At 30.5% G+C, this 16,417-nt stretch overlaps 1 protein-coding gene across 1 annotated transcript; it reads left to right on the top strand.

Moving 5' to 3' along the window:
- The first annotated feature begins 13,212 nt into the window (after nucleotides 1-13,212).
- Nucleotides 13,213-16,195, top strand: LOC108325624 (probable carboxylesterase 15). Its single transcript, XM_052874985.1, has 2 exons — nucleotides 13,213-13,980; nucleotides 15,769-16,195. Exons 1-2 carry the CDS (start codon nucleotides 13,304-13,306, stop codon nucleotides 16,073-16,075), a joined length of 984 nt encoding a protein of 327 aa, XP_052730945.1. The 5' UTR covers nucleotides 13,213-13,303; the 3' UTR covers nucleotides 16,076-16,195.
- The last annotated feature ends 222 nt before the right edge of the window (nucleotides 16,196-16,417 follow it).

The following is a 16,417-nucleotide window of genomic DNA, read 5'->3' on the forward strand; positions in this document are numbered from 1 at the left end:
TTTTGCATTCAAGGGAAACATGTTCTTGTTTTAAAGTATATACAGCTAAAAAAAATAATTATGCATAATGTTGAACAAGCTGTATCTACATCAAAGTTGTTAGGGTGGGAATAGCAAAGATTATGTGAGAGTTGCTTATTGTTATGTCCATACACTAGTAAAAAATGACGTTTTAAACTCGGACATTATGCCTCGGTTTTTATGAAACCGAAGTCTATCAAAACGCGGTGGCATTCTGGTAATTTTAAAAGCATTATATGCCTCGGTTATTAGATAACCGGTGTCTAAAAAAGATACTGATTCGGTTTCCAGAATGAACCGAGGCCTAATCCTCACATACCAAAGATACGGCCTCGGTTGGAAAATAGAACCGAGGCATATTGGCTTCGACTGCGGGCCTTAAATCGAGATTTATGAAAACTTTTCCCCAAAATTCTCCTCCTCTTCCCCTCTTCTCTTCTCCTGCTGCGACCACCTCTTCTTCTCTTCCTCTTCTCCTACAACGTCGACGACGGTGGACGCAGCGAGGACGCGCGGCGGCGAGGACGAGGCTGCGGCAAGGACGTGGCTGCGGCGAGGGGAGGGGCGGGGGATCTTGCGGCGCCACGCTCTTCTCAGCAACCGGTAGCGGAAGACGGATGATACCGGGCGGAGAGCTGCGGCGGAGCGCCCCGGAAGGGAGATCCGGTGCGAAGGCGGAGGCTCAGGGCGGTTAGGGATGAGTTCGACAGGTTGATCTTTGTTTTCTTCTTCTTCTTCTTCTTCTTTTCTTTGCTGTTGTTGCTGATGGAAGATTGTTTTGTCTTCGTTAAGGGGTGGCGGAGGTGAGGAGACGAAGAGGTCTTTGAGCTTGTGGCGGACGCGGGCCTTGGGGAGGGGCGGGGGATCTTGCGGCGGGGGATGGAATCGGCGTCGGGCGAGGAACATGCGGAGGGTCTTGCGGCGGCGCAGGTGGATTACAGGGGTGATTGTTGGACTGCGAGTGGGATCTGAGAGAGGAGAGGGAAATAGATTGATTAGAACTGAGAAAGGAAAAGGAAGGGAAGAAGGCTTTGGACATTGATTTGGGTATGCCCTTTGCATTGTGACACGCATTTTGCTTCTCTGGTTTTGGACATTGATGACATTGTGTTGCTGATTGAGTATGGACTGATTGATTCCTGTTACAATTTTCTTCTTTGTTTTAAATTTTTGAGCTGAAATTGGAAGAAATTTTGGGAGCTGAAATTGGAAGAAATTTTGGGAGAATTCTTAGATTTGTTTGGCATGAGAGAATGACTGAGAAATGAATGAACTGAGAAATGAATGAACCGTGAATGAGAGTCAGTACGAAAAATAAAAAAAAATACACTCTACTGCCTCGGTTATCTAAGAACCGAGGCATATTCTTGTCTCATTTTATCCCGGTCTATAACCGAGGCATAAAGTTTAATCTTTTTACCTCGCCGGTATATGACTCGGTTGTAGAACCGGTGCCTAAAAGCAAAAGTAACCAGTGCAGTATCCTCTTAATGTACTAGTGATAGCTCTAAATAACAGTCCACCAAGAGCCCAAACCCAGAAAATGGTAGGTGTCATTGAGACTCTCCATGTGAGAAGTGCTAAAAAAATGTATACATTAACCTCAAACACACTTTGATTATCAATTAAAATTTATTTAAAATCATACAATTATAAACCTGATTTTTTATTTAATAAAATTTGTATAAATTTTAGCTATAATAAAAATATAGTTTGCTAACCTCAAATATAGCTTGACTTGTCACATTTTGACCTTTTATAACTACACTTTTCTAATAATATATTTTAATACAATTACATATTTAATATATAGTAAATCGGTGCAAGAGTTATAAACAATAAAATATTATTAAAAAAAGGATTATACCAGAAATAGAAATCATTAAAAATATAGAAAGTAGAATAAAGATAATAGTCAAAAGCGAATAAAAATAAACAATGTTAGTAAAATTGTATAACCATGAGGATAGATATTATAAGGTATACAAGAGTTTCTATAGATACTTAAAATCACCTAAAACATTACAAATTGCTCCATTTATAAAAAAAATTGTATTAGAGATTTCTTAACGTGCTCATATTCTGTAATTAAATATTCTTAACAAGCATAGCTAACCTGTGAGACGATAAATCCCTCTAATTTATCCTTTTAATAGTTATTTATCAAATAAAATTAGAAAATTTTAAATTTTAAAAAAAATTAAAATAAAGATTTTGTAAAAAGTATTGAACTCAATTGAAAATAAACAAACTAACAAGTTTGAGGTTATAATTTTTTTTATCATTATTTATCGTTATTAAGTAGTTTTTATCAACTTTAGCAATAACTAAATCTCAATTTTTCATAATTAAACGTTCCGATTCCGATAACTTTTATAGTTTCACATAATAAAATAAAAGTTAAAGATTAATGATAATATAAATACATTCTTTTTATTTAACACTATAACACTTGTTTTAAAGAAAAAGTATAACAAAACTCAAAAGTGGATATTATTTTTCTAAAAGGCACATCAACTCAAACACACTTATTTACCTTAACAGTACTATCTCAAAAGACATGAGTCGAAACAAAATCTAATAATAGAATCTAACTCAGCCTCTTTCCTAAGTTTTTTGTTTTTATTTACTAAGTTCGAGTGAGATTTTATTCCACCAAATCATTGTTGGAGGTTTAACCATGATTTGTTTCTAATATACATTTAAAGTCATATCTAAAATGATTAAGTGATCTCATTATCGTTAAACTTAAATGTGAGTTGTAAATCCCAGGTTGAATATAAATAAGAAAATTAAGCATTCTATAAAAATGAAAACATGTCAGAAAATTACCTTTTGTGGCATGTGAAAGTGTAGTGCACAACATCATTTGTTCTAGAAAATCTTCATCGTTCAGACCATTTAAGTTAAAATGGTGCAAAGGTAAAAGTGGTCTGTAATTGTATGATGAACTTGCTGCAAGACAACCTATAATATATTCTTCTGATAAACTGGTACAAGACACTCTTGTACTTAAATGTTCATACAAATTTTGCCTCAGAACATGTATGAACAAAAATTATTGAATGTGTTGAATCAAAGTGGAATGTTTGAACACTATTTAAAGTCATTCCTCCATGAAAACAAACTTTGATGAGGTTTTAATCAGAGTTCCAACCAGAATGAGATTATAGTCTAAAACAAAGCATTAGAATGAAAAAAAAATGATTCATTATTATTTAGTGATGGAAATTATTGGAAATGATGAATGGGTGACCCCATTCCTTAGTCACCCCATAGAGATGAATATTCTTTGGGGATTTGGACATTCCTACTCAGATACACCTACTAACTAATTTGACCTTTTTCGGAGAATATCATGCTCACCAACATTCACTGGATTCCATCGTCATCGTTATCTCCTTCCTTGTCGGTCCAATATCAACACTGAGATGTTCTTTTCACTTTTCCTAGATAATTCATTGAAAAAGAAAGGAAAAGGATCTTGGGGTATATGCGACAACACAAAGTTCTAACCCTTGTTCAAGCCTGTGGTGCATGGCAATTGAACTATCATTGTATGAGGGAAAGGCACATCAACATGTTGACTAATGGAATGGAGATATTGACCCATGATGTGGGTACGACAAGATTAGGATTCTGTTTGTGTCAATCTAGGTTCTAAAGGCTAAGGTCTATGCTACCAAAAGAACCAATAAGGAAACAAGAATTGCACAAGTAGGAGAGATTCTTCAGGGATTTGATTTTCCTTCTCTCTATTCTGTAAAGGAGGAGATCCCCACAACACCATTACTCCTTTCTTTCTTCATTAAGAATATGCTTTTTACTTCCAACCATACCTTTCATCTTCACCCATTCTTCCATTTTGTTGTTTGGAGTTTTAGAGTTTTTAATATATAAAGATATATTGTACGGAGAAGCATCCTACATATTTTCGAGCAAGTGAATTCATATTTGAGTTGAGGTAGACCTAAATAGATCATAGTCCAATTAAGACTACGTATGGTCAAGCTTAATCTAGACCAACTTAAGTCGGGCCAAGTCGAGTCTACTAAAACCCAGGTTAAGTTGAGTTTGTCCGATCCAAGTTTGAACCCAAATCGAGCCAAGTCAAAGTGTGTTAATGTTCATCCAAGTTAGGGCTAACCTACTTTCAGTTGAATTGGATTAGGCCCAAGTTGGTCTTAATTCGATCAATACCATACCAAACCAATCCATGATGTAGTCGAGTCAACCTAGTTCAAGTTGAGCCTAGTTGACCTGAATCTATATAAAGTTATGTTAACCAAATCCAAATTAAATTGATTCGGCACGAGTCCAAGTCAATTCAGGGTGAGTTGAGTCATCTTGAATCAAGTTTGGTATCTAGTATATATGATTTATGTTAATAAGGACCAGAAGTTAGGAGTGCAAATTTGATTGTTTCATATTGTCAAAGTAAAACTATATCCTTGTCTACATTCCAAAATAAAAATTCATTTACATCCACATTTTCATATGTAATATGAAAGAATGAGTATTCGTGTATTCATCCATTTACTATTTAAAATTTTGATTAAGTAATTTAAAATTGGCTTAATGTCATTGTTCGTCTTTATTTTCGTCAACTTTTTTCGATGTGGGATTCATTTTTTTCGAATATTCAATGTAGTCTCTTATATCGTAATTTATGTTCAATTTTGGCTAATGACGTTAAAATCGTTAACGGCAAAATGTCCACAGCACCAATCAGTGAATTGCATGCCAGTTATTGGCTGACGTGGACACATCACCCTTGACACGTCATCATCATCAACTCCTACTTTCAGAAACCCTAATTTCTCCCAGAAACCCTAGCCACCACCTAACCCTAGTCGCTACCGCCACGCTCACAGACAACTACCATCTTCGCACCTCCATCATCAGACATTTCGAAACCCTAACTAAAAACCTTTTGCGAACATATCACGCACTGGTCGCGCCGCTATTCCAAACGCTACCCCACAAGGATCACGAAACCGAATCGTGAGTTCCTCGCGCCTTTGAGCAACGTTGTCGTGAAGCTTCTTCATTCTCTACTAGCCACCATCAACCTGAAAACATAGAAGATCAAAAACCAGAGAACCAGAAATCTCCTTCAAACCATAAGCACGATTTGTGCCGCAATGGTGAAGAGCCACCAACATCATCACCAACCTCTCGCGAGCAAAACCCAAATCGCAGAAACGTAAAGCCGAATCACGCAATCATCTTCAACTAGCGCACCAACGCCTCTTTATGTCTCCACCACGCCTTCTCATCACCTACAGGAGAAAAACCTAGAAGCAAACCAACTATCATGAAATTTACCATATCCATCGTGAAGGAGAAACCATATTCTTGCATGACGGCACTAGAGCAAGTTTTTCCCCAATCTGCAAATGCAAATCTGAAACCCTAATTTTGGGTGAAGAAAGGGGTTGTCACATGTCAAGTCCTCATTGGTGCGACCATCCTTAGTCAACTCTGTTCCTAACCACGTCAGCCAATAACTGCCATGTAATTCACTGGTTGGTGCTATAGACATTTTGTCGTTAACGATTTAAATGTTGCGGAAAAAAGACCAAATTAAAATAAATTATGAAATTAGAGACTATTGAACATTCGAAAAAAATGAGTTTCACATGGAATAAAATTGACAAAAATAAGAACCAACAGTAGTATTAAGTCTTAAAAATTCAAAGAAATATCATAATAGAAAAATCTAATATTATTAGATATATAATATCAAAATAATACATTTTTTTACTCAATGTTAAATTTAAAAAAATTATAATTATATAAATATAAAATAAAAATTTCAAATAATATTTGATTAAAATTCAAATATTTAAAAATAAAAATAAAAATTATCTAATGTATTTTACTAATTTTTAAGCAGAAAATAATATAATGACATATATAGGTATTTGAACGAATATTGGGAAATATATATATATATATATATATATATATATATATATATATATATATATATATATATATATATATATATATATATATATATATATATATATATATATATATATATCCAATTTAAGAACTGAAATATTATATATATTTGATAAATACATTTTATTAAAATTAAGATAAATTCCAACAATGCCCAGTTACATTTATCATTTATAAAATATAAAATGTTGTACATTCTTATGGATCCTTGTTTTACACTTTTCATAAATATTTTTTTCTATTTACAACTTTTGCCTTTTCCTTGTACCTTTTTCCTTTTATAGACAATTTTCAAATTTTATTAATATAAGTATATTATCTGAATTTTTTTTCTTAAACTAGATCCTTTTAATGTTTAAATACAATCTTTTGTTAAGAAAGATTAAATTATCATAATGTTTTTCTCTATTTTTGCATGTTATTTGTTGTTAGAATTCTAATTTTTGAGGAATAAATTCTTAACAACATTTTTTTCTAATTTTATCGATTTGTATATTTATTTATAATAAAATATTTTATTAAAATTTATAACATTTAATACACTCATGTGAATATAAATTTAAAAAATATACTTAATTTAATTTTTATAAATTATTTAGGAATAAGAATTTTGAAAAATAATTATAATAAATAAGATAGTTAAAGTATATTGTAATTATGGTAATAGAAAAATTATCATAACAAAATATTGTAATTATTGTTATTTTTTGTAAAGTTAATTTTTATAAATGTATATTTATTTGGTTTAAATAATTTATGTAATAAAAATTTTGAATAATTTGAATTTTTAAATTCGAGTTTTTGAATTTTATACCTTTTTGTATTTTAAATTTTTTATAAAATCTATTAAGAATTTTTATATTTTGCTATATTTTAAATTTATAGATTTTTTCTAAATAATATTTTTTAAACAAATTTATAATTTTTTAATATTTTCTTTAATTAATTTTTCTATAAATAAACTCAATTTTTTTACATTCATATCATTAATTTTTAACTTTACATTAAATTTCTTTTCAAATATTTTCAACTACAATCAAATTATTGTTTAATTTTATTTTTTTAACTTATTACACACAAAATTGTTAAATAAATTATTTTAACCAAATTAATAAATATTTATCAAAATTAATTTTACAAAAAAAGAAACCCTATATGCCATATTTTATTGTGATAATTTATTTATTACCATAATTACAATATCATTAAATTATCTTATTTATTATAATCACTCTTCAAATTTTTTATTCCTATTTAATTTATAAATATTAAATTAAATATATTTTTTAAATTATTATTTACATGAGTTTATAAAAAATTATAAATTTTGAATAAAGTAATTTAATAAATATATAAGTTTATAACTAGAAAAAAGATGTTGGTAAAAATTCATTTATCAAAAAACAAAATTTCAATAACAAACAACTTGTAAAATTAATAAAACATATACTATAAAATATTAGTTCTTTACAAAAATAAATTGTATTTAAACAGTAAAAAATCTTGTTTAAAAAAAGTTGATAATCTAACGTCAATAAACTTTAAAAATTGTCTACAATGGGGAAAAAAAGTGTTTTCTTTCTTTTATCCGTAACTTTAATTTTCTATCTATGACTTTTCTTTTTCTGTTCGAATCTTGCTACGCAGTTACGGTAATCATGATATTCTCCATTTTGTATTCCCATTTAAGTTATAAGGAAAAGGGAAATGATATATTTACATTTTTTTATAATATTTTGACATTTGCATGTATTACAAGGTAATTGGTTCTATTAGTCGAACCACCGTAGTTCATGACGAGTTTTGTTGTTCCTTTGTTGTAGGTATTCATCTTTATTTTCTGGTTTAGGTTTTTTATCTCTTTTTCACAATGTGGACGGTGTTGGAGTTATACACTATGTTGAATTTTTCAAAACCTTTTGTCCATAAGATTAAGTTTTTGCTCTTTTTTGTTCTGGATTCTTATATAAGCTTGTTTTCTTTTTTTCATGATTGTGCATTGTAAGGTTTCTTGTTCGATGCTTCTGTCATTGGTTTGTTATTTTCAATCTGTTTATGGAGTTGTTTCTTTCTTTTATTGGGTTTTTGTAGTTCAATAGTTTTGTCTTTTCTTTTCTTTTTTTTAAATGGAAAAACATGGTGAAGTAGGTGAATGTAATCATGACAACAAGAAGGTACGTGTGCTTACATGATATAAAAAAAATGTTTAAAGAATAATTTTCATATATTATTTGAGATATTAGTGTACAATAAATATATACACAGAAAGGTTTATGATTTTCTTCTATTAAAGGAATGGTATCTGCACAAATTATAATAATGTTTAAATTATAGTTAAGAGAATATTTGACATATTTTAACACCTTCACTCAAGTTGGTGTATGGATATTATAACACTCCATTTTACAAATATTACACATTCTCAACTTGAACAGAGACTCATTAAACACCCTGCTTGACACTCCTTTAGTGAAAACATCAACCAACTACAATTCTGATCTTATAAAGGGAAAGAAAATTATTTCAGCTTTTATTTGATGAAGTGTCTATCAATCTCCACATGTTTTGTTCTATCATGTTACACAAGATTGTGAGCAATTGCTATAGTCGACGTATTGTCACCGTACAAACTCATAATTTCATTTTGTTTAAAACCCAAATCTGAGAGCACATTTTTAATCCACAAAAGTTCACATACACCTAGTATCATGCCTCTGAATTATGCTTCAACACTAGATCTTGCTACTACATATTGTTTTTCACTCCTCCAAGTTACAAGATTCCCTCCTGCAAAAGTAAAGTATCCAGAGGTAGATCTTCTATCATCTTTTGAACCTGCCCAATTTGCATCAGTATACCCTTCTACCTTTAAGTTTCCATGATTTGAGAACAACATTTCTTTTCCAGGAGTAGACTTCAAATATCTCAAAATCCTCTCCACATCGTCCATATGAAGCTTTCGTGGGTCATGCATAAATTGACTAACAACATCCACTATATAGGTAATATTGGAATGTGTATCGGATAAATAAATTAATTTTTCTACCATCCTTTGGTATCTCCCTTTGTCTATGCTTGCTGAATTTGAACACTGAAAGAGTTTATGATTTTGTTCAATTGGTGTATTAACTGGTTTACTCCCAAGCAGCTCGGTTTTCGATAGTAAGTCAATAGTATATTTTGTTTGTAGAGAAAAATGTCATGTTTTGATCATAGCTACTTCAATACCCAAAAAATATTTGAGGTTTCCAAGTTATTTCATCTCAAATTCAGATGCAAGGTATCGTTGTAAACTAAAAATCTCATTTTGGCCATTTTCTGTAACAATCATGTCATCTACATATATAATCAAATCTATAATTTTTCCTTTTCCTCTCTTCAAAAATAAGGTATGATCAAAGTTACTTGCTCTATAGCCAAAAGCCTCCATAAACTTGGTAAATTTTCCAAACCATGCTCTTGGGGATTGTTTTAATCCATATAGAGCCTTCTTTAATTTGCAAACCTTCCCAATTGAATTTGTCATGCCTGGTGGAGAATCCATATAAATTTATTCTAAAATTTCTCCATGTAAGAAAGCATTTTTCACATCAAATTGTAAATGAGGCCAATCCTGATTTGTTGCTAGCGACAAAAGTATTCTCACAGTGTTGAGTTTGGCTATCGGTGCGAACGTCTCTTGATAATCTACACCATAAGACTAAGTGTAACCTTTAGCCACAAGTCGTGCTTTATACCTCTCAATAGTTCCATCGACTTTATACTTAATTGTAAATACCCATTTGCAGTCCACAGTTTTCTTTCCTCTTGGTAAGGACAAAAAATCTCAAGTGTTGTTTCTTTCTAAAGCTATCATCTCATCAACCATTGCTATGGTCCGTTTAGGATCTGCTAAAGCTTCTTGTATATTACTATGAATAGAAATTGAAGATAATTGAGATACAAATTATGAATATGACTTAGATAACCTCTGAGATACACATATCTATTAGTGGAATATTTAACTTTGGCTTGGAGGTCTGGTTCATATTCAGTTGGAGGTTGACCACGGTTAGAACGGAGAGGAAGATTATATTGAACAGTAGTAGACTCAGTGTTTGGTGTGTTGGTGGTCTCAGGCAGACAAGAATCAAGTTCATGATTGGTTTTGTCTAAATTAGTATTATCAAAGGTAGGATCAAGAGAAACAAGTTCATGATTAGTTTCACCTACATTAGTATTATCAGGATAGGATCAGAAGGTACCTCTGAAGAGTCAAGCTGAACTTGTGAAGAAGATTGAGCCAATTGGTTATGATCAAAAGACATTGTATTATCCAAAAAAGAAGCGTCCATATTTAGAATTGGCTCACTTCCTGCAGAATAATCCTCACATGATAATTTATCTTCACAATATAATTTTATATTTGAGATATCAAACATACTAACATCATGATTATGCATTTCACTTCATTACCTTCTTGAAGTGTAGAATCAACATAAAAAATTTATGCTCATTGAATGTCACATCCATAGAAATATAATTTTTTTTATGGTGGATGGTAAGCACGATAACCTTTTTGAGTTGATCCATAGCCAACAAAAACACATTTGATAGCTTTGTACGTTGATGTGAGTGTAAATGAACATATATAACACATCCAAAAACATAAGGGGGTAAATAAACTATGTAAGGAATGATACAATGATCAGACAACACATCAAAAATGACACTACCAAAGATCTTAAACTCTCATTTTATCCATTTTACCATTTATTGTGAAAGTCAACTACTAACACCTCTCACTTTGACTAAAATGATCTAAAATTCTACAATTTCAATTTCATTCAACAATCCAACCAATTATAACACCACCATTTCACTAAAATACCATCAACAAGGTTATTCCAATCAAACACATACTCATACAAGTCATCAAGCATCATACAACCAATTTCACTCTAATCAAAACAACATTTTCACCAAGTCATTCTTCTAACATAACTAAATCATATTTTCATTTCGAAATTTCATCAAACATAATGGAAATTAAATACTTAAAACATAAAACTATCTTCTTTTACCTTTTTAGAAGATCAACTGCTTTAGAGACCCTATTATGCTCATATAGCTCAAGGAGCTCTATCTGTACCTACAGATCACAAAAACACGATCAGGGTATATCGTTATTACCACTGATCAACAGAGAATCTTATAGAAGACTCAGACATTACATGCAAAATGAGTGGGCCCACATGCAAGAGAAGAAAGAAAGGACTAGAGAAAAAAAGATAGAAACTTAACTTACTCAGACGAAGAAACTGATCGATCTGAATTGAAGAGTTTGCCACTAGAATCGGTCTTATGATCTTAATTCCTCAATCAAATGAATAAAAAAAAAAACTTCTAAAAAAAATCAAAAAAAATCAAAAAAACTCTAAAAAAGTGATTTCTAAATATATTTTAAAAAAATAAAACTAATTTATAATATAATTATTTATATTAAAATTATTTAATATTAAAATAATCGAATCTCATAATTTTTATATCACTTGGTATTTCTAAAATATATTTTTGTTACATTACACCCTACATACTACTGTTTTTCTAAACTCTAAAAAAGTTTAATTTCCAGTTTAACCAATGAAAATAATTTCCCCCTCGTATCGGTAGGTAGAAAACTATTCATAATACCAAATTGTGGTATAAGCCATCACATGACTACAGCAGAAAGATACCTCAGAATTCTTTTTACAGGAATCTAAAATCAAGTATTTCAATTGTCAACAGCGCAATATCTTTTATGCAAAATGTCTCAGTCTGATCTCTGAAACAATCTGAAACTAAATTATACAATGTTATAGTTTCGAGAACGTGAAGAAATCAAAATAGCAATCATGGTTGGAAAGACCAAAAATTCAAACATGTCATTCCCCAGCAACAGTAACATTATTTGCTTTCCTCTTTCACTTCTTTATGTCACATCTTGGTGTGCCACCCTTCCACGTTCAACAAAAATGGAGAAAGAGAAACGTTACTGTCATGAACTTTTGTTTATGTTTTTGACTTTTCATTACATTTCTTTTGATTTTATTCATTTTACACCTCAATTATTACATTAACTTTACATCTTTTATATTTTCTCTCTTCCATCAGATCATCACCACCTCTATATCATGTTTTCTTCCCATCGTTTTCTCACGTGTCAAATGACCATTTATGGTTTTCGCCTTTCACTGCTTTCAAAATTCATATGCTTTGATAATTACTATTTTCTCAGTTTGAATGGGTTAATATGACAGAAGCTGTTGATTTAGATTTTAATATAAAAAAAAAGTTAGGTTTAGATTTCGGTTTGAATTATTTCAGTGATTTCATTGATAATAAAGCAGTGAAAGTGTCGTGCCTATGTCATAACATGAACTCAGCACTCAAATTTTTTTCAGGCACATCTCGTGTTCCTCTTTTATATGTTTCTCTCTATCGAGAAAAAAACATATAAAAATGGAAATTTTTTTGCCAAAGTGATAATGAATATTAATTCTCTTTTAACCTAATCAACATATTAGGTGATTATAGTTGGCAAAAGTCTCAACATGGGACTTTTGAGAGTTGCACAGCATTATAGAATACTACAAAGTTTTAGTATTTATCTTTTATTAAAGATAAAGGAAGAAATTTCGTTAAAAATATTCAGTCAAATTCCTTAATAATGAAGTTAACAAATATTTCACACAAATTAAATAGAGCAAATTCTTTTATGCATGTCCTGAATAACTTACTTTTGATGGTCTCTTATTTTAATATTGTTATCAAGAATTAAAATACAATCTTTTTGTACTCAATTTAAGTGTAAATTAAAAGACTTGTATGCATTAAAAACAAAAAGAAAAGTCAAATACAAAATAAAGGTGATGTATACTACTTTACATTTATTTGTGGTGAATCTTTTATTTTATCTTTCTAAAAAAAATCTCTATATATAAATATAAATTGAAACTCAGATAATAAATAGAAATGAAAAAAAAGAGAGCATAACATATAAAAAAAATAAAAAAGCACATACATGAAATATATCTATAAATCATTATTGTTTATGACCTAATATAAAAGATACTAAAAATGGTATTAATTTCATTCAATAATAAAAATAAAATAAAAAATAAAAATAAAAACCAAAGATGCCTTTCTCTTACCCCACTAATAACAAGTCATGAACTTGGTGACATTTTGGTATCAATATGCTCTTGTGTTTATGTATTTAAGCCTCTCATCACTCTCATTCTATATCCCTCATCAAAACCAAAACAACTTAGTACAGTAAATCAACATCATGGCTTTTCCTCCACACATAGTAGAAGACTGCATGGGCCTCCTCAAACTCTTCAGTGATGGCACCGTTTTTCGTTCCAATATTCAGTTCCAAGAACAACCCTCATCTACCCAACAACACAACAACCTCGTACTCTTCAAAGATTACATCTTTCACAAGAAATTTAACCTCCACCTCCGTCTCTACAAACCTAAACTCGATAACGACGATAATGGTGCTGAGAGCAAGGAGAAACTACCGGTGCTAATGTTCCTACATGGTGGGGGCTTCTGCTTCGGGTCGCACGCGTGGCCGCACATTCATGCATGTTGTGTACGTCTCGCCGTGGATCTCCGTGCGGTTGTGGTGGCGCCGGACTATCGTCTGGCACCGGAGCACCGCCTTCCCGCAGCGGTGGACGATTGCGTGGAGACTTTGCGGTGGCTGCAGAGGCAGGGACATGGCGGGGACTCGTGGGTGAGCGGCGTTGACTTTGAGCGCGTGTTTGTGTTTGGCGACTCGTCTGGCGGGAACATTGCGCACCACTTGGCGGTTCAGCTCGGATCCGGTTCGAGAGAGATGGACCCGGTTCGAGTACGAGGTTACGTGATGATGGGCCCATTTTTCGGTGGGGTGGTTCGGACCAAGTCTGAGGTGGGCCCTCCGGAAGAAATGCTGACACTTGATTTGCTGGACAGGTAAAGGTTGAAAATTCAGCTTATCTGTGATCATTCAAGATTTTCATCATTCTAATTCACTTTTCAAAAGCATCATTTTTTTTATCATTTATGTAAAACAATATTTTAATATTTCAAAAATATCAATAACTAAAATATAATAGAAAATTATTATAATATCCTCAACTAATTATTATAATTTAAATTACATTATGTTTAAATTTTCACACACAAAATTGAAATTTGTTTATATTAAAAGTTTAAAATATTTTAGTTTCTATAAAATTTTAAAAGGGAAGAATTACAGTTCTTTTAATTTAGTTATTTTAACTTTTTTTTCACTTGTCAAACATTATTAGTTGATATTAAAAAATTGTCAATGATATAAATAATTCAAATACTAATAAGAAACATACAAAGTAAAAAAGTTAATATAATTAAATTAAAATAATTATATTCATTTATTTTTAAAGTTTAAAAACCTAAAATATATTAAAATTTAAAATTTATACAAACATATTTAACTCTTTAAATTATTTATAAAACAAATTCAATCTGCTACATTTTTATGCATGTATAAATTTTTTCATGTATTGGAAATATCAATATAGTAATCATCTGAAATAAATAATCTTTTCTATTAAATGTGAACAAGACATCGTATATATCCTATGAGCACAATGTATTAATCTAACCTTAAAACAATATAAGAATTTATATGATGTTTTGATGTCTGGAATGTGAGGAAATCAAAAGATTCATCATGGTTTGAAGGACGAAAAATTCAAACATGTCATTCCCAAAAATGTTTGTAATGAAATATCTGAGTTGAATATTCTAAAGTTCGATGGGTATATTAAATGCAGTGGAGAAAAAAATGAAAAGAAATAAAAATAGTTGTCTATATTATTAAGTACAGCATTAGATTTTTCTTGTCTTCTAGCTTAATAATATTTAAAGAAAATGAATTAATATGATATATAGTCCAAGTGTAAAGTAACTTTTTTCTTAGTTTGAAATACCTAATACCTATGATAGAATAGAAGTGGGTACACGATGAGAAAGTGATGAACATTTGTACAACACAAAAAGCAACATTATTTAGCATGTCGACAATCACTTAAAATTCAATTCTTTTGTCATATCCTCAAACAATATAATCATTTAAAAACTTTCATCGAATGCCAATCCACCTTTTTAGAGCCTTGCCTGATTCAACGAAACACATCATGTGAATTGTTCAAACTTATTCTTATCATAACATTAAATTTAAATTATACATATAATAAAAATTCATTAAATTAGTTATATTTAATTCTTTATATACAATTATCAGAACACTAAATTTAAATTTAATCCGCTAGAAAATATTTTTTTCATTACTTATAAAAATCTCTCTGTATCCAAGTTAATTTTATATAAGAAAATGTTTCTTTAACAAAAAATTTTGTAAATATTTTGATAACATCAGAACTCGTGATCGGTATGTTTTAAATATTTTTTTAAAATTATATTCAAACGAGCTAAAAGAATAGTGATATGTAGTTGTCAAAAGTTATTATAAAAAAATTGTTAAAAAATCAAAATCCTTTTATATAAATTTAAGTAAAATTTGTTGTCAAAAGTTATTATGAAAAAATTGTTAAAATATCAAAATTCTTTTATATATGTAAGTAAAATTTGTATGTAATACTTCCATTATTTATAGATTCGAATTTGTATGTAAATATCGATAGATAAATCACCGTTTGTTATAGATTCGAATTTGTATGTAAATATCGATAAATAAATCACCGTTTGTTGAAACAGATTTTGGAGATTGTCTATACCTATTGGAGAGAATAGAGATCATCCATTGGCAAACCCCTTTGGCCCTAATAGTCAGAATCTTGCAGATGTGAAGCTTGATCCTATCTTAGTGATAGTTGGTGGCAATGAATTGTTGAAGGACAGAGCAAAAGACTATGCAACAAGGTTAAAGGAACTAGGGAAGAACATTGAATACATTGAGTTCAAGGACAAGGAACATGGATTTCTCACTCATGATTCATCCTCACAAGTTGTCCAAGACCTTCTGCAAATCATCAAACACTTCATGCTTCAAAATTCTAGTTAGAACATCAAACAACATCATCGAAGGCTCTTAGTTACACTATGTTCTTGTCAGGGATCATCTAATTAAACTTTATCTATGCAAGCTTTCTAGTAAAATGGTAATAAAATTCACATTTGAGAAAAAAAAAATGTTTATAAGTTGCCTATCTTTTAAACTTTTATGTGTTTTCTTTTTATATAACAAAAATTGAATTTTCCATTTGCAAATGATTGCAATGTATAATTATACACTTAAAAATATTTATTATAGTGCAGAAAACTAATATATCACTCACCATATTTGTTTGTATCGATAATTTTTCATGGAAATTGGTCTTGAATGTTTTAAATAAATACTTGAGTC

Source organism: Vigna angularis, chromosome 3, assembly GCF_016808095.1.
Source record: "Vigna angularis cultivar LongXiaoDou No.4 chromosome 3, ASM1680809v1, whole genome shotgun sequence".
NCBI lineage: Eukaryota > Viridiplantae > Streptophyta > Magnoliopsida > Fabales > Fabaceae > Vigna > Vigna angularis.

Bases quoted from the DNA above. Each gene is read 5' to 3' on its own strand.
- LOC108325624 (XM_052874985.1), top strand. From the start codon at position 13,304: ATGGCTTTTCCTCCACACATAGTAGAAGACTGCATGGGCCTCCTCAAA. The intron at 13,981-15,768 runs GTAAAGGTTGAA...TTGTTGAAACAG, and splicing joins ACACTTGATTTGCTGGACAG to ATTTTGGAGATTGTCTATAC.